The 26994-nt window shown below is 39.3% G+C and overlaps 1 protein-coding gene across 2 annotated transcripts in view; it reads left to right on the top strand.

Moving 5' to 3' along the window:
- The window catches only part of Parn (poly(A)-specific ribonuclease), a 157104-nt gene extending 131909 nt beyond the window's left edge, over nt 1-25195 (top strand). For both annotated transcript variants that reach the window (XM_003477767.5, XM_063226571.1), the window contains 2 exons: nt 13984-14174; nt 22936-25195. In XM_003477767.5, the coding sequence (XP_003477815.1) occupies nt 13984-14174; nt 22936-22988 (244 nt within the window). In that variant the 3' untranslated portion in view covers nt 22989-25195. The remainder of the gene's footprint in view (nt 1-13983; nt 14175-22935) is intronic.
- The last annotated feature ends 1799 nt before the right edge of the window (nt 25196-26994 follow it).

Below are 26994 nucleotides of genomic sequence, written 5' to 3'. Positions count from 1 at the left end.
CTGCCTGCTTGCAAGGCAGGCGCTTATGCCGCTGAGCTAAATCCCCAGCCCCAAGGTAGGTAGAACTCTTGAAGACATGGAGTAAACAGAGAGTTCATGAACAGACTGTGACCACCTGAGAAGCACTTCAAAGAATCAACAACTGGGATGTCGCCTTATTAAAAAGTTTTTGCATATCAAAAGAAGTCACCAACAGAGTGAAGAGGAAACCCACAAAATGGGAGAAAATTTTAGCCAACTGTCCCTCAGACAAAGGACTTTCTATCTAGCATATATAAAGAATTGAAAACCATCAAGCCCCCCAGATTCAAAGACCCAATCCAAAAATGGACATCTGAGGGGCTGGCGATTGAGCTCAGCGGCATAAGCACCTGCCTTGCAAGGAGGCAGTTGTGAGTTTGATCCCCGGTACCGATAAAAAAAGAAAAAGACAAAACAAAAACAAAAATGTGACATCTGATGTGAGTACTTAGTTCTCAGCTGAAGAAATACAAATAACAAATAAATATACAAAAAAAAGTTCTCTTTTGACTTTTCATCTTTTTCTTTTCTTACTTTTTTGTACTGGGGATCAAACCCCCTAAGGATGCTATATACTGTATTGCATTTCATCCATTTTTCATTTATTATTTTGAGACAAAGTCTCAGGATCTAGGCCAACTTCAAACTTGTGATTCTCTTACTTCTGAATAGTTGGAATTATAAGTGCATACTACTATACTTAGCTTGATTTTTTTTTTCATTTTTTACAGTATTGCATGGGTTTATCACTGAGAGACAAAGAGAACTATTATAAATAAGTTTGTTTCTAACAAAAGCTTATATGGTATTCATATTTCCTTAGTTTTTAACCTAATGTGCCTTTTTGTCTCAAAATAAATGTCAGTACTGTATCTAGGATGCCACACTATGTTTATTCATCGTATCTCCTTAGGGTCCTCTTGGTTAGGACTGTTTCTCACATCGATGACCTTCACAATTTTGAGGATAGGCCAGCAATTCTATAGGTTGTCTGCCATTTGAATTTGCCTTACAGTTTTCTAGTGATCAGGCTAGGGTTTGGATTTGGGATGGAAGATCACAGAGCTAAAGTGCTATTCTCATCATTTCATACCCCTAGTGCATCCTGGAAACATGACTTTTGCTGTTGATGCTGATCTTCATCACCTGCATGAGGAGTACCAGGGTTCTCCACTGTATGAAGTTACCATATTCTATTTTTCCAAATTCTACTTTTTGAAAGGTGATCACTACAGTGGAAGGTCTACTTTTTGAAAGGTGATCACTATACCCTCATTTGCACGTTCAACCAAGGGCAGATCAAAAATATTGGAAGGTAGATTGAGTCTGTACTGAGTATGAACATGCTTTTCTCATGCCGTTGTTCTCTAAGCAATGTAATTTATAGCTGCATATGGAATCTACATTGTATTAAGTATCATAAGTAATCCAGAGATGATTTGTGTACAGAACATGTATCAGCTCTATGCATATACTATAGTATTTTATAGAAGGAACTCAGACATCTTCAGATTTTGGTATCCTTTGGGATTCTAGAGCAGTCTTCCCAGGGATACCAAGGGATGATTTTTTATGTTTTGCTTCCTCAATGGAAGAGTATCTACATTAACTATTTCTTCAAATGAGACATTTGGCTCTTCTCTCCCACTTATTAATATATTCAGTCATTCATCTTATTTTATGAATATAAGTTTTTACAAAGAAAACATTGATTCTCAACAGTTTTTAGTGTTTTAAATTGAATACTGAGAAAGTCATGTTTTTTACTTTTTTGACATTTCTGTATTTTTAACCCATGATCAGAGAGCTTGTAATGTTTTGATAAAAATGTTTAAAGGTCACAGAAAAATCCATTTTTCCTATTGATTGTTAACATTGGTTTGCACCATTTGAGCTTGTCTAGACATTTCTATGCCCTCGTTGCAAAGATTGGCCAGAGTTTTTAAAGTTTTTCTCTTCTCCCTGCTTTGAGTCTGTTTTCTGAGAGATTCTTTTTCCTGTCTGAATATTAATCTGGATTGCTGACCCTTACATTGGAAGCTTTCTTCAAGTAATTGGCTGTTCCTGGTCATCCAGTATTAGGAGTGAATGAACTAAAAATGGCTAAGAAGATATAGCTGTAGAGGCAGCTTCTACTGATAATTTCTCTTTGCAGAGTGATGAGATAAGAAGATGGCTTTGAAATCACATATTTTTTCTCTGATGATTTTTCAGTTTCTATGGCTATATAAGAAATCTTTGCCTAAGTTTTAGTCACAAAATTTTTCTTGTATTTTAAGTTTTATGCTTAGATAAGTGATCTGCTTCAAGTTAATTTTTACATATGGTGTGAGGCAAGCATACAAATTCTTTTTTGTATTTAGACATCCAATTATGCTAGCAATACTTTTAAAAAGGAAGACTGTCCTTTCTCTATTGAATTTTCTTGACTTGTCAAAAAAAAAATCCTCATTTGGAACACACACACCAACACCTCTGCACTCTATCATGTCACTGATTTGTCTGGCCTTTCACCAGTGTCATTCTGTCTCATTGTAACTCTGCATTGCATCTTGACATTGTATATTATATTCTTCAAATTTATTCTCCTATTATAAAAATTTGGTCCAAATCATTGACTTTTCCCAGAAAATTTGGTCTACAGAAAGCCTGCTAGCTCTTTGATTGTGTTGAATCTATAGATCATTTTGAGAATAATTAATATTGTAACTACTGTGAATCTTTCAACCCATGAGTGTAGTACATCTTTTCATATAATTAGGCTTTCTTTGACTTCTTTCATCACTTACTATAGTTTTCAAATTTTGCATGTGCTTTATTAGTTGTCCATAGTATTTTATCATTAGATGTTAAGTTTTTTGCAAAGCTCAATTTTCAGTCATTCATTGCTGACATACAAAAATACAGTTGAGTTTTGTATTTGACTGTGTATCCTTGTATAGCTTTTATAGATTGATATTTTTTGTTTAATGAGTCATACCTGCAAATAAAAGCAATTGTGCTTCTTTCTCTGGTACCTGTAGTACAGTGTTGAGTAGAAGTAGTGAACACTGACATCTTTCTCTTACTCTAATACAATCATTAAATATGATATCTGCTCTAAGTACTCGGGTATTTCAGATGCTGGTTTTCTAATTGCAGGTTGGAGAATATAAGGCTAGCTACTTATGCTCTGGGCACAGGCTGGTGGGAGAAAGCAGGAGGCTTCACTTCTCAGTAGGTGCGATATTGCTGCTTGTTTCCATTAATTAGTTCGTGTTGCTCACTCCCATGCCCCACACTCTGCCTGGCCCCCCTCATCTGTGGCCTTTGAGAGATTCACTTTCTGCAGATATTTCGCCTGTTGTACTTCTCCTGACCTGAGCTTGATGCTCCCTAAACATAGGGTGGGTTCCTTGGTGCAGCCCCTGCCAGTGGACATAGCCCAACCCTTATCACTTGCTCCTTTCAGTAATCTGGGACCTGTTGTTTGCAGACACTTTGCAGGGCTCTGTCAGATGAATCAGCTTTCATGGAACACTTAGATTTCTACTTCCTCCTCCACTCACAGTTTTAGCATGCTTCTCTACTTTTCCTTTCCAGAGAGCACCTGCAGAGTAAGGTGACACCTGTTCTCCAGTGGTGTATCTCCTGTCCGCTTTGCCTTGGCAGTTGTGATCTTCTCTGTATAGATAAATGTTCAATTGGTCATATTTAAAATCCTGAACATAAATGCATTCTTTGAGTCCCAACTACTCTAGAGGCTGAGGCAGAGAGATGGAAAGTTTGAGCACAGCTTGGACAACTTAATGAAACCCTGTCTCAAAATTAAAATGTGCTAGGAATTAACTTAATGCAAAGGTCTTGAGTTCAACACCCAGTACTGCAAAAAAAAAAAAAAAAATTAAAAATAACAATAAATAAAAATCTGGTGGTAGAGCGCCCCTGGGTTCAATCCTAGATATCACCCCCTGGCCTCCCAAAAAATCTTGTACATGTTGAAAAAGTAGTTTTGAAATGTTTGGCTTTTGGTATGGGGGAGTATGTTGTTTTGCATTTCCTCTTATACCTTTGATTACATTGTTGGTTTGATCAATAAGTCCTTTCATTGGAGTAAAAGGTAAATTTTAATGCTAAAATAAATTTCATCCAGACTTCTAAAAATCTGAGATGTTCTGATTTCAGCTGCAACTAGCTGTATGTTGAGCTGCATTCTTAATTTAGGAATTAGTATTAAAGTAATATCCTGCATTTTTCACTAATCTTTCCTGTACTGAATTGAAGTGAATTAACAGTGGGGAATTGTTTAAGTATTGAAACCAAGCTCTTGGAAAAAGTGTTTCTAATTGGGTGGTTGTTTTTTTTTTTTTTTTTTTTTTTTTTTTCCCGGTACTGGGGATCAAACTTACAACTGCAGGCTTGCAAGGCAGGTGCTTATGCTGCTGAGCTAAATCCTTGGCCGGTCTTTGACTCTTTATAGCCCTAAGGCAATTTAGCCAATTTCTTGTTCACAACCATGCTGAAGTTGAAGACTGCGCACACACTCAGATAACACATCCATGTTCTTCCCTGTATCTCACTCTCACACTCTCATTCATACATACATAAATAAATTTATACCCCTATTCCACAAAATATGTCCTACCATACAACTTAACTTATTTAATGTTAACTTTGTTTTTCAACTCATATTCTGTGTTGTAAATAAGAATCATAGCTTTTCAGCAGTCTCTGAGGGATTGGCTTCTAAATTGAGCACAGACTATCCAACATTCCCCACCCTCCTCCACCCAGATCATCTCCCAAACACAGAGACAGTCATGCCCATGGAATCTGAATTCTGCATGAGACGTGGTGGATACAACAAGAAGCATATTCTAGCGCTCACTTACCTACATTTTTCCAGTTCATGTTGCTGTGTGAGGTGGTTTTCACAGTGGAACATTCCTTCATTCCTTTGGGCTAAGAATATTTTTGGATAAGAATGCATTTATTTCATGTATGCAACAAAACGATGAAGGACTACCTCTGCCAGGCCCTGTGCCAGGTACTGAGAACACAGGGAGTGGAATGTAAGATCCTGCTGTTGTACAGGAACTTCACATCCTGGGGGGGGGGGGGGGAGGTAACGAGTGAAAAAATGGAAAAGCAGCACACAGAAATGCATAGGAGAAAACAGGCTAAATGCTGCAGATTGTGGACCGTTCAGGCAGTAGAAACCTGTGTAACCTTGGGAAGATGGTAAGTGGGGAGGCTAAGAAACAATCCCAAGAGGAACAGACAGTCTCACTGCCATCCATCCAGCTTCATCAACTAGGGGACATCACTTATGCTGAGTATGAGGTTTCTTGTCTGCAGAGACAATGTAAATACTTGTTCAGTTTAGAATTATTACACAGACATTTGAAGTGAAAGAATTTTGTAAACTGAGCAGCCCTTTAAAATGAAAAATGAGTGTTATTTTATCCAGCAGCATGTACTTCCTAGCCAAAGCTAGGTTCCCTCTGCCTATCTTTAAGACTTACTGTAAAGCTACAGTAATAGTGTGGTCCCAGCCTAAGGAAGGACAAATTGACAATGAAACTGAACCAGAGGGTCCTGAAGTACAATGACACATTTGTGGTGAACTGGTTTCCAGTAGTGTTTCCATCACTGATTTCTTCCTTGTGTTTACAGGGACATTTCTGTGTTGTTCCAAATCATGAGATAAATTAGTTTTAAAAAACAGGAAAAAGCAAAGACTCTCCAAGAGCTAAAGCTGTAACAGTCAACCTAGGCATTACTAGTTTACAGAAATTCACTGGCAACATGTCAGAAGCAGGAGTACAGCCATGGCATATCACTCAAAGACGAACTTTTCCAGAACTGGGACAGGAACATGCAGAAGAGAAGGGATGATAGGCAAAACAGTTGATCTAGCTTATCACTGTTATCATGGTGTAAGTATGTGTACATCACCCTGTCCATTGCAAACACTGAGTCATTCTTATCAGTGAAAATATATTGTTTGTACACATAGCAACCATTAATATAAATCCTGGGCATCTTATTTCAATATATAATCAACTTTGGAAGCAGTCCTTTAGTTGGCAGTTTTGAATCATGGTTCTGTATAGTGCTGTTAACCTCACTATCCAAAGGTCACATTGTAGAGCCCAGTAGTGTTCACTGTTATTCTAACCTTTGAGTGTTTGATATGGACTATAGTTCTTGGTACATAAATACTTCTATAAATACTTTTATAGAAGAAATACAAAGAGATGTGTGAAAATTGTTGTGGAATACTCTGCCATGAAATAGGCTGGTATAGAATCTGAATCAGAAAAAGTTTAACAGTACAACCAATATTGACTCAAGCAAACAGAAGATTTTCATCATGAAAAAAGAAAGCACCTTATGTGAAGCACTGTGAAGGCTAACACCAGACTTCAGCTTGCTTTGGGACACTGAGCAGTTTGACCAGTGTCAACACGACATGAAGAAATGCTTCTATACTTGGAATACTTGCCACAAAACAAATTTTAACGACTAGTCCTGTGTTTTAAAATACCATTTAAAAATAACCTGAAAATATTAAATATCTGTAGTGCATTGGGATCTTTCCTTTTTTAAATAGTATTGCTTGGTATCTGTATTTACCTGTTTTTCTTTTAAGGTTTTGGTTACCAAATGTCTATATGAGATAGGAATTCTTTTCATATATTGGCTATAATATGTAATTTTGTAATAGTATGTTGGTTTATAATAACTCATATATTTATTATTACATCTTTTTAAAGAACTCCTGAAACTTTTAATGTAACCCTATCACAAAATGTGACAAAATTAATTATGATAACTCTTATTCAAAAACATGAAATGATGTTGCTATGAAAAATACAGAGTAATTTAAGATTTGAAAATGCCAGTTTCTCCTTCTTTAATCTTGAAGTTAACCTAAATGGTCATCAACCAATGAATTAGTAAAGACGTGGTTTTAAGTGAAATAAATCAGACACATAGTGTAAATACCACATTGTCTCTGGTGTGAGAAACCAAAAGTATAAATAAGGAAAAAAATGTATAATAGATATTGTTAAATAAGAAGAAAGTATTCAATGGGAAGGAAAGCTAGGGAGGGGAAAAGAAAGAAAGGGAAAGGGAAAAAATGAGAAAAGAAGGATAAAATGGAAACTAAAATTTTATAAAAAAGGAGGGCAAGGGGCTGGGGATTTAGCTCAGCGGCATATGCGCCTGCCTTCAAAGCAGGCAGTCGTGAGTTCGATCCCCGGTACCGATAAAAAGGAAAGAGATAAAAAAAAAGGAGGGCAAGAGAGGTTGAAGGGAGGGTAGGGGAGTGACAAAAAGACAAAAAGAACCCAGATTCCCTGCGATGAATGTGATCACTATGTATAACCTAAAAGGTATCAATAAATTTATTTTAAAATTTTGAAAAAAACTAAAATTTCCCTAAAAAGGTGATGGTAATTTATCAGGCAAAGGATAGTCTTGTCAACAAACAGTGCTGAAACAAGTGAATAATTCTATGCAAAAAAATGAAATTCTGTTTATATTATATAGTATACAAAAAACAAAATGACTCATGGACCTCAATGTAAGAATTACAATTATAATACTTCTAGGAGAAATCATAAAAGAAAATCTTAATGTCTTAAGATAGGCAAAGATTTCTTATGTATGGCAACAAATACATGAGCCATAAAAGAAAAATATTGATAAATCAAACTTAATCACAATTAAATGCTTTTTTCCTCAGTAGATGGCTACAGCTGGCCATCCTTATCAAGGATCCCCACAAAATATTTTTTCAAACTGTTTCTGTATTGAACATGTGTAGACTCTCCTCATTATCCCCTAAACAATACAATATAATAGCTATTTATGTAGCATTCACACTGTATTAGATAGGATGTGTTAGGTTATGTGTAAATACTGTCATTTTATGTAAACAACGAGGGCTTTGAGTTCCCTGAGGGGTCCTGGAGCCGATCCCCAGTGGACATTGAGGGTGACCATATTTAAATACTGTAAAGAGCAGCCAGAGTCTGAGGCCATGATGGCAAACCTAAGGCTCACGTGCCACAGCAGGCATCCACAGCCTTCTGTCAGCACACAAGCCAAGTTGCTATGTTGATTTTTCTAAATAAAGTCCTCAGTGTTAAGGTTTAATTGCAGTGTTGGCACTTTGCGAAAAGTAAGTGGGTTTGGGTTGCAGTTTGGGCACTCAGCCTCTAAAAGTTTTGCCATCACTGCCTAAGGGAAAGTACTGCAAAATGTATGTCCAATAAAGTAGTTGTATCCCAAAAAAATATAAAGATCTCATATCTCAGTAATAAGAAAACAATTCAGTTTTTAAAGGATAGAGAATTAGGAGAAAAAGCCTACAGTCACAGAAATGCTTTTACACAAATATTTGTAACAATATTTGTATAGTGAAAAATTGCAAAAAGTCCAAATGTCCATCAACTGGTAAATGAGTAAACTCAGATATAACCGTGTTATGAATGAATATCACTCAGTAATAGATGAAATACCAGTGCTTTCAACAATGTGACTAACTTTTAAAGTGTTAAGCTAAATAGAGTCAAACACCAAAGTCCATATATTATATGACTATCCATATGAACTTCTATAGAAAGCAAAATTAACAGGACAGCAAGCAAGGTAGTGGCTGTTGGGATATGAATTAGTATAGAGAAGCTGCATGAATTTTGTGGAGAAATCTTGATTGTTGGCTACATGCAGTTGCCGAAGTTGATCAAACTGCATATGTAAAATGAGGAAATATAATGCATGTAATAATACCACAATTTCATGTGCCAGCCAGATATCTTTAGTGTTTGAGAGCCAGCAGAACTCGAGGGGCTACATATAAGGCCTGTCTGTAATCGGGCATTCGTTTTTCCACTAAAAGGAAGTGGGTTAGTAGAAATGACCACACTTGCAAAATTTGATTGGTAGTTGAAAGTAATTTAACTTTTAGCAAAAATACAAGTCAAAATACAATTTTAATATTTAGTTTAACATATCAAGTTGTGTCTGTAACATTTTAATTTATAATTAGGCACCACTTCTTACAGTGGATTTAAATATGTATTTCATATTCATTATAAACTTGCATTAGAATTCTACATGCAAAATGGGACTCATACTAATGGGAGATTGTTTTTCCTAACTCATCTTCTGGCATTTAAAATCAGTCTGTAAAAGAATACCTTATCAACATGCATGTGTTAAGAATGTCTGTACAGTGCATACATGCACACAGTAGTATATTCAAAAATATATAAAGCATCACATCTGCAAAGGCAATATTACATATATACCTGGTTTTCAATGTGTAACTGTTTTTGATCTAAATCTACTTGCATTTTATAGTCACAGCTGTTATTATTAGACAATGATAGTTGAGATTTTGTTAATATGTAAAACATATGAAATATACTAATGGCACATACATCTGGTGGCTTTCTCAGGCAGGATATGCAGTAACCAATAACCCTTCAAGGAAGTAGAGGATTTTTACTTCAGAGCAAAAACTTAGAAATAAGTTACACATAATTGAAAAAATATTTATGTAAATGTTTTGTAAACTTAAAGGTTGTATAAAAACAAGACCCCACCAGAGGCACATCTAGTACAGTCCCTGCTGCACAGGAGACACTCAGATGTTTGCAGAGAGGAACATTACACAGGCATGGACCTTACTAGGCAAAATGCCACAAAAAAATCTGTGGTTAGGATGAAAATTTTGCACTGTAGAAAATGCCTACAAAATCAACATTTTCAGTTAATGCTCAAATCAAAGCAATCAGTTACCTGCTTTTTTTGATGGTGGTACTGGGGCTTGAACACAGGACCTGGAATGTGTTGAGCATATGCTAAGTCTACACACTCAGCCATGTTCCCGGCCTTTTATCTAATGTTGAGGTATGAATTTGTGAAAAGAAGACTCATAAAGATACAAACCATTAACATCAGCCAGAAAGTTCCTTCAGACCTGCTTACCCTTACACCCCCATCATTCTCCTGAAAATTTTTCTCCGTAGATTAGTTTGGCCATTTCTGGAATTTCATTAAAATGGAATTACAAAATTTCTTTTCTCTAAAGACTTCATTGACTTAGCAAAGTATCTTTTTAATTTATCTATATTGGTTAATGTATCAAACTTGTTCCTAATTCCTTATTTTTTAATTGCTGAATTGTATTTCACTGTGTGAATATACCCTGCTTTGTTTATCCATTCTCTTGTTGATGGACACCTGCAGAGATCCCAGGCTGTTAGTTATAAATAAAAAGAATGAACTGCTTGAAGTTCTCTTGAGACAAGCAGTGTATTAAGGGAAGCATAGAAAGGAAGAAATGTTAAATGGTGATTAGGGAATGTTCTTGGAAGATGTATTTGAGCAGGAAGAGTAAGGTAGTAGGGCCTTATCGTGAACAAGGGTGCCGAAACAGGAGGCATAGGATGTATCTGGGACAATAAACCCTGCTAGGACTGTGGCCATAGGGGAGAACATAGAATAGCTTGCACTCAGGCAAGCCTAGGTTGATACCTAGTGAAAGAAAAGGCTCAGAAAGCAGATTACTGCTGAGCTTAGAGAAGCTTAGAAGCTGTGCCAAGCATTTTAAATTTAGGTGTATAATGGAGAGCCAGATTGTTTTGAGCTGGGAATATCTGGATCAACTCTCTGCTTTAGAAGAACTTGTGCAGTGTTGGAAGGACTGGATCTGAAGGGAAAAGGAGACTGGAAAGAAGAGGGACATGAGAGACTGGCCGGTGGGAGCCCTATAGTAAAAATCGAAGAGCAGGGTAGTGAGGCCCACAGTGGCTCAGGTGAGGAAGGCAGATAACAGGTGGGAGTGAGGTAGGACTGCAGGTGTTTGGAGATGGCTCCTCAGGGGCTCTCGTGTTGGTGGAATATTGGTGAAATGTAAGATGCAGCCATTGGAGGAGCAAAGGTGAGGTACTGAAGGGTGAAGGAGGCCCACCTACTCTGTCTGCAAGGCTGTGAGCCTTAGCAATTAAAGAAAGGTGATGTTTTATTAAATGAATCCTCAAGTCAGCTTCTGCCTTGTTTTAATAAGCAGATAGTATATTTGTTATTCATGTGTAAGTCACATATCCAGCAGTATGCCCTTTCTCTCTTTCACCTCTCTCCTTCCTCCCTTCCTTTCTTCTTTTCTTCCTTCCTGCCATGTATATTGATAAAGACACACGTATTCCTATTTTTCCCAGTGCTTTAGAATTGATTGCTGCCTTTAATTATTTGTCCCAAATTTGACCAGGGGAGCCCTTTCAAGCTAGGTCCTTTGTCCTTGTCCTGTTCCCCATCAGGTTAATTTTATTAACTAACCTTGGAATCAGCACTTTCTCAAGGAGCCCTGGTTCCTTGCAGTGAGGAATAATGATAGAAATTAAGATCTGAGTACTGGATATGCCCACTGCTATTGGCAGGGGGAGGTCTTCCCTTCTAGATTCTATTTATGGACAAGCTGGGAGATGTGTGTGCAGTTATATACCCAGATATGCATGAGTACACAGGTATGTGTGTACGTGTAAGTATGAACACACATCCATCCATCCCAAAAATCACAAACCCATACTTCCCATCGTAGTCATTCCCCTCAAGTTTCTCACTTACCATCCCTCATTCCATAGCATGTATGTCAACACACTTACTGATTTGCTCAGTAGTCTAGTGCATCTTTTTCATAGTTCTGTTCATTCTACTGCAGAAGCAGAGCTAAACATTCAGGACTTTTTTCTCCCCAGTTCTCTGATGCAGCTCCCTCAAGACTGGAAATTGTAGATTCATAAATTGCTCTTTTGCATGTTGTCTTTCACATCATTTTTATTGGAAATTAGTCCATATTTATTCTCAGTTCAAGTTCATTTTTTTGTAACCGTTTCATACTTCATCGATTGTATGAGTGTGTACACTATGGTATACCCACCCAAGTTCCTATGCCTAGACATTTAGTCATGGGGCAATATTTTGCAGCTTACAAATTATGCTGAAATGAATAACTTAGATATTTACATTTTTGTATTGATTGTTAGATGTGCATCTTTTAAATTCCTAGAAAAAAAATTGTAGGCTCCAACCATGTGGAGATATATGTCTGTTAGATATTACCTCATTCCCTTCTATTTGCTTTCTTATCAGCAATGTGTGAAAGTACTCATTTCTCCAGTTTTACCAACAGAGTTTATCAGTAAACTCTTAGATATTTTTGCTGATCTAGTAGATGAGAAAACTATATTTTGGTGTCACCTTATTTTGCATTATGAATGAAACTGAACATCTCTTTGTATATTTAACAAGTGTATGTGTATGTGTGTAGTGAATTGTTCATACCTGTCTCATTTTTCTTTGAGATTTTTAGTGTCTTCAGTTTTGAGTTGTTATGTTGGATATATCAGCCTTTTATCTGTGACATATAAGCTGCCACTGCTTTTTTCCTGGTCTATCATTTGCTTCTTGACTTTTCTCTTTTTGCTACGATGCAAAAGATTTTTATATTTATAAATTTTTTATTGTTTCTAGGTTGTGATTCATAGGAAAAAAAAAACCCTTTTTATATATCACGGTTGGAAAATTCACCTAAATTTGTATAGCACTTGTATAATTACATTTTTCATTTTTAGATGTGTGATCCACTAGCTACTGATTCTGCTGTATAGTGTGAATAGGTCCAAAAGCATTTTTTAAAGCCCATCTTTGTCCCCCCCCAATAACTTAAAATACCATCTTTATCGTGCACTATATTTTTGTAGGTATCTGGAGCTATTTCTAGAGTTGTATTTCATGAAATATTTTTAATGCTAACAAATGTGGGTTTTTAAAATTTTTATTAGTACATGTTTACAGTACATACTTATTACATTCATTGAGTTCTTAATTTTCATTAAACATTTATAACCCAGAGCCTTCTATGTTCCACAATTTATAGTCCTAAGGAGATTTTTAGGCCTCTTCTTTTGCCATGGAATAATGGTTTCTTACTATTTCTTACACTTTCTGAATTTTCTGAAATCACCCAAACTGTTTAATCTTTTAAAAAATTTTTTTCTGAAGATTTAATCAATTTTTAAGCAGTAAATATAAGCACAAAATTTTAACAATCCCATTTCCTAATATTGCCATTGATACCTCTCATCACGGTCCTTCAATAAAGTATCTCCAGAAGCTCTGTTAAGAGATGTGAGCCAGAACAAGCCAAGTGCTTAATCTTTTCTGCTTTCTGTGACTTGTAAGCACCATCAGGGAAGTAGTTTATTTCTCTTCGTATGGGTGAATAGCCAAGCATGCTTGTCAAGTACAAAGATGTGAGCAGGAGGAACATGGAGGAACTTGAATAATTGGGTAGCTGGAGTTTTAAATGGAACACCCCTCCCAGCTTTTTTTAAAAAGGGAATTAAACCAAACAAAATAATGATTCTCTTCCTAAAGAAAGCTAAAAGGAGAATGTATGTTTTCTGAAAGCGATAGTATTACATTCTGATGTAATCAAAAGTATTATTTTGTTATAATTACTCTTCTCTTGAAATAGCTTTTTCAAAGTAGAGACGGGCTGGTCCGATGGCAGTGGGTTATCAGAACTTATTAAACTTGGTATACAACCCCCCTCCCCCCCCCCTGCTAAATCTGACTGGCTTTTTAAAAAAATTAGAAAAACAAAGTAGAGCCTGGAAATGTTCTATAAAATTTTTCTCTGAACACAGAGACCAACTCAGATTTTGGTATATCTCGATGCAAGCCTAATATAGAACTTGCTTCTGAGCCTGCTTGTCTCGAGTAAACTTTTAAACCTCACTTCCTAAGGAGGACTTTAATTTTTCTCTACAGGCAGCAGCTGTGGCTGTTGTTAATTGGTGGTGAAATGTTAATAGAATTAAGAGCATTAAAATGTTTGTACAGGCTGGTCTTTCTGCTCCTCTTAACACCTTCTGTCTTGTTCCACATTTTGCATTTCAGCTTTATAGCCACCAGCACAGTGAGAAAGAGAAATTTGAGCCCTAGTCCAGAAGCTGGCTCAGAGGACAGAGTACCGGGGATGATTTCTGACTCTGAGCTTGAGCGGACGGATTCCTGTGCAGAATCCCTCTCAGAGGGAAGGAAAAAGGCCAAGAAATTAAAAAGAATGAAAAAAGAGTTTACTTCAGCAGGTTTGTATTGGATCTTACTAAAATCCTGGGTTGTGTCCTCCTTACCCATGCTCTAGAAACTTATTCTGAGGGAGAAACGGTAGCAAAGCTTTACTTGCTGACAAAGCCCATGTTATCTTCCACCTGGTCAGATATTTTTAGAGTTGTTGTATTTTAATTTGAGAAACCCTGAAAATCCCTGGCTGTGGTAAGCACCTGGCCTGGTGAAATGTCCTCATTAAAGATAGCCCTTTTTGGTACCAATCTCTCTCCTCTTCCATGGTACAGAGAGTTTGATGATGTGTTTAAAGTAACCTCAGAATTTTTAAATGTGCATTTAAATTTGCATGGAAGCCTTATTTTCAGTAGCAGAGTTTACACTGTTCCCAGCAAAACCCCAGGCAACCTGGATTTCTGTCATCAGCAGAATTATATAAGAATCCAAGGAAACGGGAAGTTGTCATATAATGCAAGCCTGCTGCATGCCAGACATTGTGTAGAAGGAGCCTTTTCGCTCCTTATTTCAGTTGGTTTTCACAGTAGCACCGAAGTGGAGAACTGTCATCTCTGCTGTAGTGATGCAGGTGCCTGGCTTAGAGGTTAGAAAAGTATTATGTCTGTGCAGCTGGTAAGAAGCAGAGTAGAAGGAGACAGCAGACCTGCCTGAGCCTGAAGCCCAATGAGCCCAGGGGAGGGAAGCTCCTGCACCACCCAGCCGCTTCTTGTTAGTCAGAGTGTCAAAAAGGCCACCTCAGCTCGAAGGCACATCTGGCCATTGCTTGATCAGGCAGCTCTCACAGTGATGGTAACTGTAGCCACTGCTTATTGAGTGCTTATTAGGAGTCCAGGACAACTGCAAATGCTTGACAAAATTTTTAATTTAAATCTGTAAAGTGCTCATGATTGTCATTTTACAACTGAAAAAAATGAAGGCCCAAAGGGTTATGTGACTTGGCCAAGGTCACAGAACCTAGCAGTACCCCAGGCAACCTGGATTTCTGTCATACACAGAATTACATAAGAAGCCAAGGAAACAGGAAATTGGCACATGTTACAAGCCTGCTGCATGCCAGACACTTAAATTTGTTGTACAAGGAAGACAGTGACTTCCCCCATGGTTATGTGTTGTGTGCTCAGGATAGGAAAGGCACTGGCCTAGATGCAGTTATCATTCTCCTTTGTCTCACATGGTGACAGTTACTCTAATTAGAAGGCAGTAGTCAGGCAGTGGATCTTGACTCATACCCAAGCTAAGAATTCCCTTTGTTTTAATTAATTCCTTTTTTTGTATGTGTCCTGATCTGACTGCAGAGAATTTTCTGAATCTTATTGATATTAATGAAATCACAGAGGCCACCAAAATGTTGCATATGCTTTTTATACATCATCTTGGAACTTAAATTCAACAGAAATCTCAACTCTTGTTCCAAGCTTTGAGTTGTATTTTGGCCGTTCCCCTGGGCATTTGCCTTTACTTGCCTCCCTTCCTTTCCTTAAATTAAACTTTGGAGAAGTTTTGAATCTGTAGCCTCCATAGCTTTCAAACTTGGTACATGTACCACTATTATGCTGCATATGCCCAAAAAATGTTAGACATTAGACGTGAACTGCCTGGTATAGATCATGCTGAGCATGGATCCTTCTTGGGTCTCAGTTTCCCATGTGCAGAGCTGGAATGGAACTCAGAGCCTAGTGCGTGCCAGGAAAGCTCTCTACCACTGATCTGCATCCCCAGCCCCTCATCACCTCCAATTGTTCAGTTTATCCCTTCTCAGAGACAAGCTTTTTGGTTTTTCTCCTTCTGTGTCCCTATAATCTTTAAAATATTGAACGTATAATACTATAACAAAGTAGGTGTTTTGTGTTTTTTGTTGTTTTTTTTTACTTCTCATTGACAATAAAGATGTCACTGCCAAAAAGATTTGAGCTAAAAAAAATTGTAGATTTTGTACTTCGTCAGTACTGCTGAAAAAGAGACTAAGAGGAGAGAGAAAGACATCTTGACAACTTCTAATTGAATCAGAGAACTTGAGAGAATCAAGCTTTATTCTGGAGCACCATTTGTCAAGTAAGACCTTATGACAGCAAAAGGTGGAAGCTTTTTTCTTGGTTTGTTTTTAGTATTTAGTCCTATTAGTGTCTATAGGATGTAGGTCAAGATTCCAGATTTGAACCTGTGGAATCGGCCCATTTTGCTTGCTCAGTTTCTTGAAAAGGGACCTATAGCCAACTGTGGTGGTACACTCCTGTAATCCCAGCACTCAGCAGGCTGAGGCAGGAGGATGCCTGAGAGTTCAAGGTCTTCCTGGGCTACATAAGTGAATTCAAAGGCAGCCTGCACTACAGGTGAGAGCCTGTCTCAAAAAAAGAAAAGAAAAAGAAGCTACAATGAAAGTGAGTGCAGAATTCCAACCCTGTCAAGGGTCTGTGTGGAGCTTGTCAAGGTATTTGAAGTGGAACAGCCGGCCTGGTTTCACTGGTGACAGGAACTATGCTGGGGTGTGGCTCAGCCAATCCAGCCAGAAGCGGTTCTGAGTACTTGGCTCTGAGCTGTGGTTCTCAGAGAGCATCTTGACGAGTACTCAGCTGATTTTTGTAGGCACTGGGCTTGAGGGCGTGAGAGACATGGCAGGCCGGACCCACTCATAGGGATTTTCTGTTTCCCAAGGAGGCGGCAGTAAAAGTGAGGAGATGGAGGGAAGATGGTGTGTTATAGCAACCTTGGTACAACTGCTGCTCAATAAATGCCACAAAACGGTGTTACTGGCTTAGTGAGACATCTTGATTTCTAAGGTCCACTAAAGTTAAATACTAGACCCTTTCACAAATTAAAAAAAAAAAAACAATGTAAATAGCAGAAGAAGATGCAATTTCTTTATAGATATATAGATATAGACTTTTTTAAGACAGGGTCTTTCTATGCAGTTGAGGTTGTCTTTGAACTCACTCTGTAGCCCAAGACTCTGCAGCCTCAGACTCACGGCAATCCTCCTGTCTCAACCTCCTGAGTACTGGGATAACAGCCATGTGCCATCACACCCTGCAGTTAGGTTTATGCTATGTACATAGAATGTGCTTTATTTTGAGTAGCCCCTAAAACACACAGTGAGGCATAGCTGTTCCCACTGCAGAGAGGAAACTGAAGTCTGTAATTAAATCCTGAAAAGTCAGAGGCTAGAGCTGGTGAGTTTGGGGGCCTCTGGCTCCAGAGCTCCAGTCTGTGCCACTCTGAAGTAGTGAGATTTGCTCATACTCTCAAGGGATTCTTCATAGAGACATTTCTCACAGCTGTTCCAGATCAGAAGCAAATCGATCTAAACTTCTACATGATAAAGTCACTAGCAAGCCTGACATGGTGGCACATGTCTGTAATCCTAGCTACTTTGAGTCTGAAGTAGAAAGATTTCAGGTTCAAAGCAGGCCGAGGAACTTAGTGAAACTTTGTCATAAGATAAGGTAAAGCTGGGGATATAGCCTAGTGCTTCATGGGTTCAGTCCCCAGTACAAACTGTCACTCTCCTTTGAGGCTTCTATTTTGTGGTCACACCATGTTCTCAGCCAACATGCTTTTATCTTAATTATGTTGTTTCTCACCTGTTTTCAAGAAGCAAATGTATGGTGCAAGTCTCCTTGTACATTTGATTAGTGGTGACTGACAGTGGTGACAGCTGCTGCCTGCCGTTTATGCAAGGATACACTGTCTTCAGGAAATGTGATCATTTTCCCAGGTCAACCTTAATTCTTGAATTTCTGTAATAAGTCAGTTCTACCTGAAGGTAGAATTCCACAGGCCTGAGAAACCTCAGCCTCACCTCCAAGAAATTGCAGCCTGTCCACCCATGAGAGCTATTGCTGCCTGCGCAGACCATCCTTAAAACACTGGACAGTGAAGGTTCACACAGCTCCTAATTCACCCCAAAAGAAGAGATAGTGGCTATTCATAGACATTTCTTGCCCTGCAAATATAAACATCAAGCCAAGTCTTGTCCCGTGTCTTTTTTTTTTTTTAGTTTTTTTTTTTTGTTTTTTTTTCGTTTGTTTCTTTGTTTGTTTTTTGAAATAAGGTCTCACTTTGTAGTCCAGGGTGGCCTTGAATTTACTGTGTAACTCAGGCTGGACTCAGACTCACAATGATCCTCCTGCCTCAGCCTCGCAAATGCTGGAGTTATAGGTGTGCGCCACCACACACCTGGCCTTCCCCTCGCCTTTAAGGCACAGCATAGCCAACATGGTGGTGCGTGCCTCTAATCCTAGCACTCAAAAGGCTGAGGCAGGAAGATTGCTGTGAATTCAAGGCCAACCTGCACTGCACAGTGAGACTCTCAAAACAACAACAACAAAAACACATTAGACCTTTACATGTTTTCCAAGAACCACGAGTGTTTTCAGAGTCTTGACAAATGTGCTGAACCTTTCAAGCCTACGCCCTTAGAGCTGCGATACACAAATGTAGAATCTGCATTCTTAGCGCAGTGGTTGCCTCACGCTGTAACGGACCAGAAATGAGACACACGATTGTTGCTGATGGCTACCTGAGTGATCAAGCTAGACATGGCCAGCAACCTCCCAAGAAGTCTTTTATTAGCTTTATTAAAATGTGGCATAAGTGACAGCTCCTGGGTTTGTGCGGTGGTACTGAAGTACACATCTGCATGCTTTTTGTTCCTCTGGCAGCTCCTGGAGGTTCTGGTCAGCCCCTGCCTCCTTAGAGTGGGAAATCTCACGAGCATTTCCTAGTAGAAAACTTTTGTGTGGCTGCCCAAGGATCCTTTTGATAGCTATGTGTTCTTACTCTGCCTTTTACTTGGTGCTACACCATCCTATGCATCTACAATATGCAGCATATTTTCCCTGCATTCATGTCAAAATGTGAATTATCAGCATAACAGTTCATATTAAATGTTTTAGATTTCTTCCATTCTTTTTTTCTTTTTTTTTTAATCTTTTTTTTTTTTGGAACTGGCCACACTGTATCACCCAGACTGATTTCTAACCCATGGGCTCTGAATCCTTCTGCCTCAATCTTGTAAATAACTGGACTACAGGTGCCCACCACCACACCAGGCTAGAATTTTTAAACATCATTCCGAATATATCTCACAGAGTTTGTTTTACCAAGATAATGTGCATATAATAAAAGCAATCACTTTTAGGTATGCAGTTTGGTGAGTTGTACAAATGTACGCAGTCATGTCACCACTGCAGTGATCAAGGTGTAGAACAGGTCTATCATCCCAGAAAATGTCCTCATGTGCCTTTGTTTTTAGTTCCTTCTTGGAATCCCTAGATCCTGGCAATCACTGATTTACTATCACTGTAATTTTACCTTTTGTAGAATGTGCCATAAGTTGAATCCTACAATAGGTAGCCTTTTGATTCTTTCATTCAGTTTCTTTCATATTACCTTTTTAAATTTTATTTTAAAGAGAAAAACAGATAATGAAAACAAGTTTCAAAACAGGGTACTGGGACAGTTATGATACTTGATACATTGTGTATTGTTGTCTTGTAGTTATTCAGAGTACAGGACATGGGCATGACATCTTGTCTGAACAGTATTGGCACAAAACATTCTTTTCAAGCAACAAACAGAAGCTAGTTGTATAAATACCTTAACTACCTTGTATATACGTGTATTTTTTCCTTCTACCAATTCTTCCTTTTCCCTATTACAGTTCATCTTTTCTTTTGAACAGCTTCTTCCCAATTCACAATATCTATTGTACATTTTTTTATTTCAAAGAGAAAAAAGAAAAAAACAGAAAAATCAAGATGCAAATAAACCTAAAAAACAACAGAAGCAAAACACACACACACACAGAAAAGCCAGTATATAGGTTTTCAAAACAAGATAGTAGGAATTTAACAGTGGTTGTTATACTGCATATTGTTACCTTCAAAATAGTTGCCAGGTTACCAGATACAGGAATAAAACAAAACAGTAAAGTAGAATAAAACATTGGATTTGAAAAACAAGATAGAAAGAAATCCCCTCACTGTGGCCACAATATACACTGCCATCCTCCAAATAGATGCTCAGACTATCAGCCCCAGGCCTGCAAGTCAGTCAAACAACACAAGCATCAAGCTGTTCCTTTCAGGTCAGTTGATATCATCCCATCCTGAGTCTTCCACAGAGGGGAGGGAGAACTGGGCGGGTGGCTCTGCTCTTCTGGTTTTCCGTCCCACATGCCAGCCAGCCCATGGGAAGGCAGACTTTGTCTTCCTGCTGAGTCTCCTCCTGATCCCCATGATATAGAGGAAAGAAACTCCCAACCTACCAGATGTCCGTTATGAATTCATGTTCTGTAAAGTCAAAACATGAATTTGAGGAACAGTGGAAGTTAAAAAGGAGAATATATTTATTGAGAAAAAGAAAGCTTCTGTCTGAGGGAGAGATAGAAGGGGTCTTTAGTGGGTTGCCTTCTTTCATATTATGATATGAATCCTTAGTTTAGTCCTTTTTGTTACTGACTAGCATTCCATTTTAAGAATGCATGGCTATTTATCCATTCTTCAATTGAAGGTCATGTAGATTGTTGCCAGTTTTTGGCAATTGAGATCAAGTTTCTGTAAATATATTTTGTTTTGTTTTGTTTTGGTTTGGTTTGGTTTTTGGAGCTAGTAGGAGGTTAGGGTTAAGTATCTTCATAGAAGAAAAATCATTCCTAAATGATTCTTTGCTCTCTAATAAAACAGGACTGTGACTATGACTTCTGTAAAGCTGACCATAGCTCCTTAGACACTGGTCATGAGACTATGACTCTCCCTTTAGAATGCACGGGAAAGAGCCCTCAGGTTGACTTTCACCTTCTCTCTGCTCGGTGTCCCAAGTTTTGGTCCCTCTGTACACTCAATTCTCATTCAACAGCTAAACAGCTATACCTTTAGACAGAGAAAACTAGCTTTTTTTTTTTGACCGTTGGCTGCTGGCTTCCTGCAAGATAGCCACATTCAATGTCTGGCACATCTCTGACAAAGGGAAGGGTCCTGATGTTCATTAAACCCTATCCAGCAACTTTGCTGTCTCACAGAATCCTACACAGCATAAAGTGATAGGAGGTCCATTTTTTGGATGAGCCAGTGAAACTTGCTTAGAGTCATCCAGCTAGCAAAATTAGCAAGCTTTTACTTATTCTAAAGATTTTGCTTATTCCATTATTTTTTTTACCAGCTCTTCACAAAGTCTAAACTTCCTGTGGGAATGATGCCTCCCAGCGTGCTCACACCTACCTCAGCTTAGGGCAGGTGCAGATTGCCAGCTTTTATAGCACAGTTGCTTTTTACAATTTATCTTTTTCATTCTTGGCTGGCTTTGACTTCAGTTCTTCATGTTCAGCTCTGCAACTTTTATCTTTTTTTGTTTATTAGTTTGCTTTTTGTTTTACAGGGGGACAGGATTTCACTGTATAGTTTAGACTGGGCTTAAACTTGCCATTTGCCTGACTAGCCTAGAACTTGGGATATGCCTGCCTCAGCCTCCTGAGTGCAGGGAGTATAAGTGTGTCCACCATGCTCAGCTGAAAAGGGTGTTTTTTAAAAAATTATCTCATGTGAATCTTTTCCCATGAATGATCTACCTGCTCATCTTCACTTCGTGGACATTGTTGGGGTCCAGGATGTGCATGTTCAACATGATGAGGAGAAATGGGAAACCACTGCTGTGCATTTCTCTCCTGTCTCACCTCAGTTTGGCTTTCTGGATCTTATCACAATCAGGGGTTGAAAGTGGGAATTTTTGTGTTAGCTGATGTTTGTGTCTTTAGGCATTGCTATTGTAGACAACAGCCCCCTCAGTTTGAGTGGTGTCCTCCTCTGTGTAACAGTCTCCCTTTTTGAAATATCACCAAAGACTTTTCTACCGTTTGGGACCTTGGCATGAAAGCAGTTTGGATGGAGGCTCTGCGCGTTTTCCCCGCTGCCTGCCTGAAGGCCTCAGTGGGGCTGGCAGCCCTTGTGCAGTGGGCTGGGTCTGCTGTGTGCTTTCTCAATCAGTTCTGCTTACTGAAGTCCAGATGGCAGTGTCCCCTCCATCCAGCTGTGTTGCCACTGCTGCTAGTATCACAGAATTCACAAAAAGAAGAGATTCTAACTTGAGTAACTATATGAGAAAAAAATCTCCTCAGTCCCAGACGAGGGCTCAGCCAGTGTTGCTGAAATGGGACAGAGCTACAACTGCTTTTGCCACCACGGACCTCTGGAACCCCACTGGCCCTTCCCTCTACCCTGTCACTGCCCAGCAGGTTTCTCCTACAGGAGTGGCTGCTGCACTGTGGAGAGAGCCAGGTTCTTGGGCTTTGGAAAGGGTCATGGGGCTGAGGGAGGATCCAGATACCCCTCACTACAGGCTAGCTGTGTGAGACTGGCCCCATCCCTCGCTTCTCTGAGTTACATCTGGAACTGGGTTGGCAATAGCCATGAAGATTACATGAATTAAGCACCCAGCATGATTGCTAGCAAAAATACAGTGTATGCATAAGGATAGCCATACTGTGAAAGTTATGTGTAAAGTCTTGTAAAATAAGTACATTGAGGCACCCCGACCTCAGGTTAGGGAGATGCTATACCAGCACTACCTATGATGCTTTCATTTGCTGGGCACTGGTCCTCACAGCCAGACCCATCTGCAAACTTTTTCCAACTCTGGGCAGCTATGCAGCTAGCCCTTCCCTGCTGTGTGTCTGCAGTATTACGGGGTACGGCCTCTGTGCCAGCCCTGAGGTGTTCTCCCCACAGGGCTGTCCTGTTGTAGTTCATGCTTCTTTCTCCTTCCCCTCTCCAGGAAACGTTGCTGTCAGCCCTGCCAAGCTCTTTGAAGTTCCCGACACATGGTAACCAAGGCCAGAGTGAAGCAAACTGCTGGTGCTGTCACTGTGAAAGAGCCAGCCAGCACATTTGGAAGCCATACTGAATTTAATCAAATGTGGTATGGGAGGGGTTGAAAACCAAGTATGTCTCCAAAAAGACCAATTTTTATTTTGGTGGCTATGTTTCGCTTTCCCTTTTTAATGTAAAGAAACTCTTGACACACTCCACATTGGTAGGCTGCCGTGAATATGTGCGTTATTACCTATGTGATCATTTTGTTGCTCTTATGAAACCAATCTTGCCATGAGTTACTGTCTGAGAATCCACCTGCTGGGGAAGTTAACTGTGAATGTCAGTAAGAGCCACATTGTGGATACTCTGATCATGGGTTTAGGTTCAACTCACCTGCATAAAGAGGTGCTCATTCCTCCTCTGCTGCTCAGGTTGTGGGACACTTTGGTTGTGGTCACAGTCTCCCAATGGAGAATCTGGTATGTCCCTGTGCTTCCCACCATAACAATCTGAAAGCAATTCATGTTCAGGCTTGTTTTCCCAGCAGGAAAATGTCTACCAGTGTCAGACCCTGTCTTAGTGTATGTCTTGGCCTTTGGGGCATTTTTATGTAGTTATTTTTCCTAAGACATGGGTTTTTCATGGCAGATATCTGGATAAAAGTTGATTTCTATTCTTAAGCGAATGCTGTGTTCAGTTTGCCATGTTGGTGCCTGGATGCCCTTCCGTTATGTGTTTCTGCCTGTGTTTGGGGTACAGTGGCATGTGTCCATACTTGTGTGCGTATGACTGAAATCATGACAGAGCTACATGTATCAGCCCTTTCTGTAAACACATCACAACCACAAAGAAAAAAATTTAGTCATGGATCTCCTTCAGTAGATCTGCTTCAGAAAGATCATTGTTAGATATTTAACATTTTGTATTGTGGAAATAAGGATGAAAATGTATTTCCAAAAGATAAAATTAAATAGATTTTCATAATAATCATTCTTTCTAATAAGTGAATGACATATTTGCACTCTCCACACATACATTTCTCACCTCAAAGAGAGCTGGTAAGTGGCTAAATCTGATATTCATAGATTTTATTTTCCTATTTTTGTCTCTGATGTCCCTGTGTCAGTGGGTCACTGACCACATAGGAAGGTGGAAGGGACTGAGCTGCAGAACTCACACAAGAATCCCTTGGTATTGTTCGACTTCACCTGATCTAAGACGCTTTCCCCAGTCAAAGCCTCTCAGTTTTGCCCCTTCCTGTCCTGCCCCTCCCTTCCCTAGACACTGACACACTCAGACTGGGCAGGAAATCCCACCCCTCCAGAGCTGCCATAGCACATAGCTCAGTCAGAGGGGGACTGAGAGGATGCTGGCTCCGCTGAGTCCTTCAGACTTATAGGTAATGCCTACATTTCTTTTTTTTTTTTTTCCACTGAATATGAAAAATTTTTATTAGTGCATCTTTGCAGTACATAATGTTTCATTCTTTGTGGGGAGTTGGTGCATCTATATAACACATCTTAATTCCCTTTTTTCCCCCCTTCCCTTTTGAGAAAGATCTATCTCCCTACTTCCTACTGTCTACTTTTTTTTTTTTTTTTTTTTTTTTTTTTTTTTTTTTTTGTCTTTTTGAGATAAGGTCTCTCTTTGCTGTTCAGGCTGGCCTTGAACTCACTTTTTAGCCCTTGCAATCCTCCTTCCTGAACTCCTGAGTGCTGAAATTACATTGATGCACCACCACATCGGGCTTTTATTTTATTTTGTTTTTTATTCCCTTCTCTTTATTTTTCAAAAGAAATGTAAACTGACTGAAGACTAGGCATTGGCACATATGTGAGCATGCCTCGTGTGGCAGATGGCAAATCCCCTGCACTGTGTAGTCTTGTTGGAAGGGAGAGGGGAAGTCTCTTTCCCAGAGATAAAGAGGCTCAGCATTACACCCTGAAGCCAACGCTCCTAGCTCAAAAGGTTTGCAGCTGCACAGGCTGTACCCTGGCCACTGGTTCCAGGATGAACTGGCAGGGCAGTGCTTTCTAGAAGAGGCACATGCTCCAGAGCCTCATGGAACTGTGTCTGTGGGACATACTACCCTTTCTGATTCTCGGCTTCCTCCTTCATGAAAGCAAACCCACTCACTGCACGGATGCTCATATGAGTTAAATGAGTTTCTGTAAAATGTGCAGCTTGCTCAAGTATCCAATAAATGTGAAGGTTATACTTTTGACCTGAAGTTTATGTATTCTGTCCACTGTAGCTGACACAGCCAAAGTCCCTGGAATTTGGCTTGGAATAAGTACTCAGTGCACCCTCACGTGTGACCAAGCTGTTTTCCCAACCTCATCAAGTAATTTTATAAAAGTAAACTGAATCAGACTCTTTCTTCTATACATACAAGCTTGGCTTTTATATTTTGAAACAAAGTTTCACTGAGTTACTTTGGCTGGCTTCAAACTTGTAATTCTCCTGCCTCAGCCTTCTGAATAGCTGGGATTATAAGCATGTGCCACCAGACCTGATTCTACCAGGCATTTCTTGAGACATTTCTTGTGAGTTTAAAATTCTAAAGGGGGCATTTGGCTTCCTGATGCTGTGCATGGGGCTTGGGTTTGGGATCTTTTTGAATATTAAGGCCAAACCTGTTGCAGTCATGGGAATGGAACTCTTGTCTCCCTGAGAACAGTTCCATAGTCTTGGATTTAGGAACTGGAGGAGATTAAAACACTGTGGCTTTGCTTATTTTTAAAGCTTTGCATTTGCATTTCTCCAACCTTCCCCACAACATTTTATTATGAAAGTGTTGAGAAGACATAAAGTGCGGTGCTCAGTGAGTACCCATCTGCTCAACCCCTTAGTGCACAGTCACCCTCTTGCCATACTTATTAGCTGGAAACCAGTTAGCTACCCTTTGTCCCTCCATCCATCAGCTTCCTTTCTGATACATCTCTAAATTGCAAGGTCTAAAGTTTGCTTATATTTTAGGGTCTATAGAGGTAAAAATTTGTAGTGATACACTTAACTCTTAAACATACCAATTGCTAAGATACCAATAAGCCCCAGCATCAAGGAAAAAACAATTACTGCCACTCAGAATTGTCTTTTCTGTTTCTTCCCTTTGAATCCTGACCCACTTCCACCTCCACCCCCACTCCCAGATTTCAGCCCAGATTTTCTACAATTGCATGAAAAACCAGGAAGTCAGTAATCAAGATGGTACAAGCTGAGGCTGAGCGGATAGATCCATGGTAGAACACTTACCTAGGATGCACCAGGCCCTGGGTTTGATTCCCCATTGCCAAAAGAACTCACTATACAAGGTTAAGCCTCCTTTTACTTGTTCAGATGTTTTTGAGTCATCTAAGTTGGGCATGCATCAGTAGTTCCTTTATGGTTTATTTTATTGCTGTGTATTGAACCTAGGAGTTTGAACATGCATGGCAAGTGCTCTTCCACTGAGCCATACCAACTTTATTTACTTATTTATGTTGAAACCAGTTCTCATTAAGTTGTCTTAACTTCCCTCAAACTTGGGATCCTGCTTCAGCCTCCTAAGGAACTAAGGTTCTAAGTGTGCGCCACTGCACACAGCCTTTTTGATTCTTGAGTGTGCATGTCTGGCATTCTCCAAAAAACAAACTCCTGAGTTTTTTCCAGGTTGAGGCTATTATGAACAAAGTTCCCACAAATATTTTTATGTAAGTGTTCATTTTGAGAACAGAAATCTTTGGAGACTTACATAGGCGCATGCCAAGAAGCATCTTGTCAGATATTTTCCCAAGGCTCTTGTCATTTATAATGTCACCAGCAGCCTGTACACCCTCCAGTTCCCTTCCTGGCCCGCTGTTGGTGAGTCTTGTGTGCCACCATCTTAAGGGGTATGCAGTATCTGTCACCTCATGTGTCTCTGATCGTGTTTTCCTCCCTTTGTGAAGCTGTTGCTCAATTCTGTTGCCCATATTTTGTCAGACTGTTTGTCTCTGTTATTAAGTTATAGACATTTATTTCATATTCTAGACATTGGTCC

The sequence above is a fragment of the Cavia porcellus genome, unplaced genomic scaffold, assembly GCF_034190915.1.
Source record: "Cavia porcellus strain 051 isolate PalLab524CR breed Dunkin Hartley unplaced genomic scaffold, mCavPor4.1 scaffold_16, whole genome shotgun sequence".
NCBI classification, from domain to species: Eukaryota; Metazoa; Chordata; class Mammalia; order Rodentia; family Caviidae; genus Cavia; species Cavia porcellus.
Note: the sequence above shows the minus strand (reverse complement) of the source record. Positions and strands in the feature narration are given on the sequence as shown.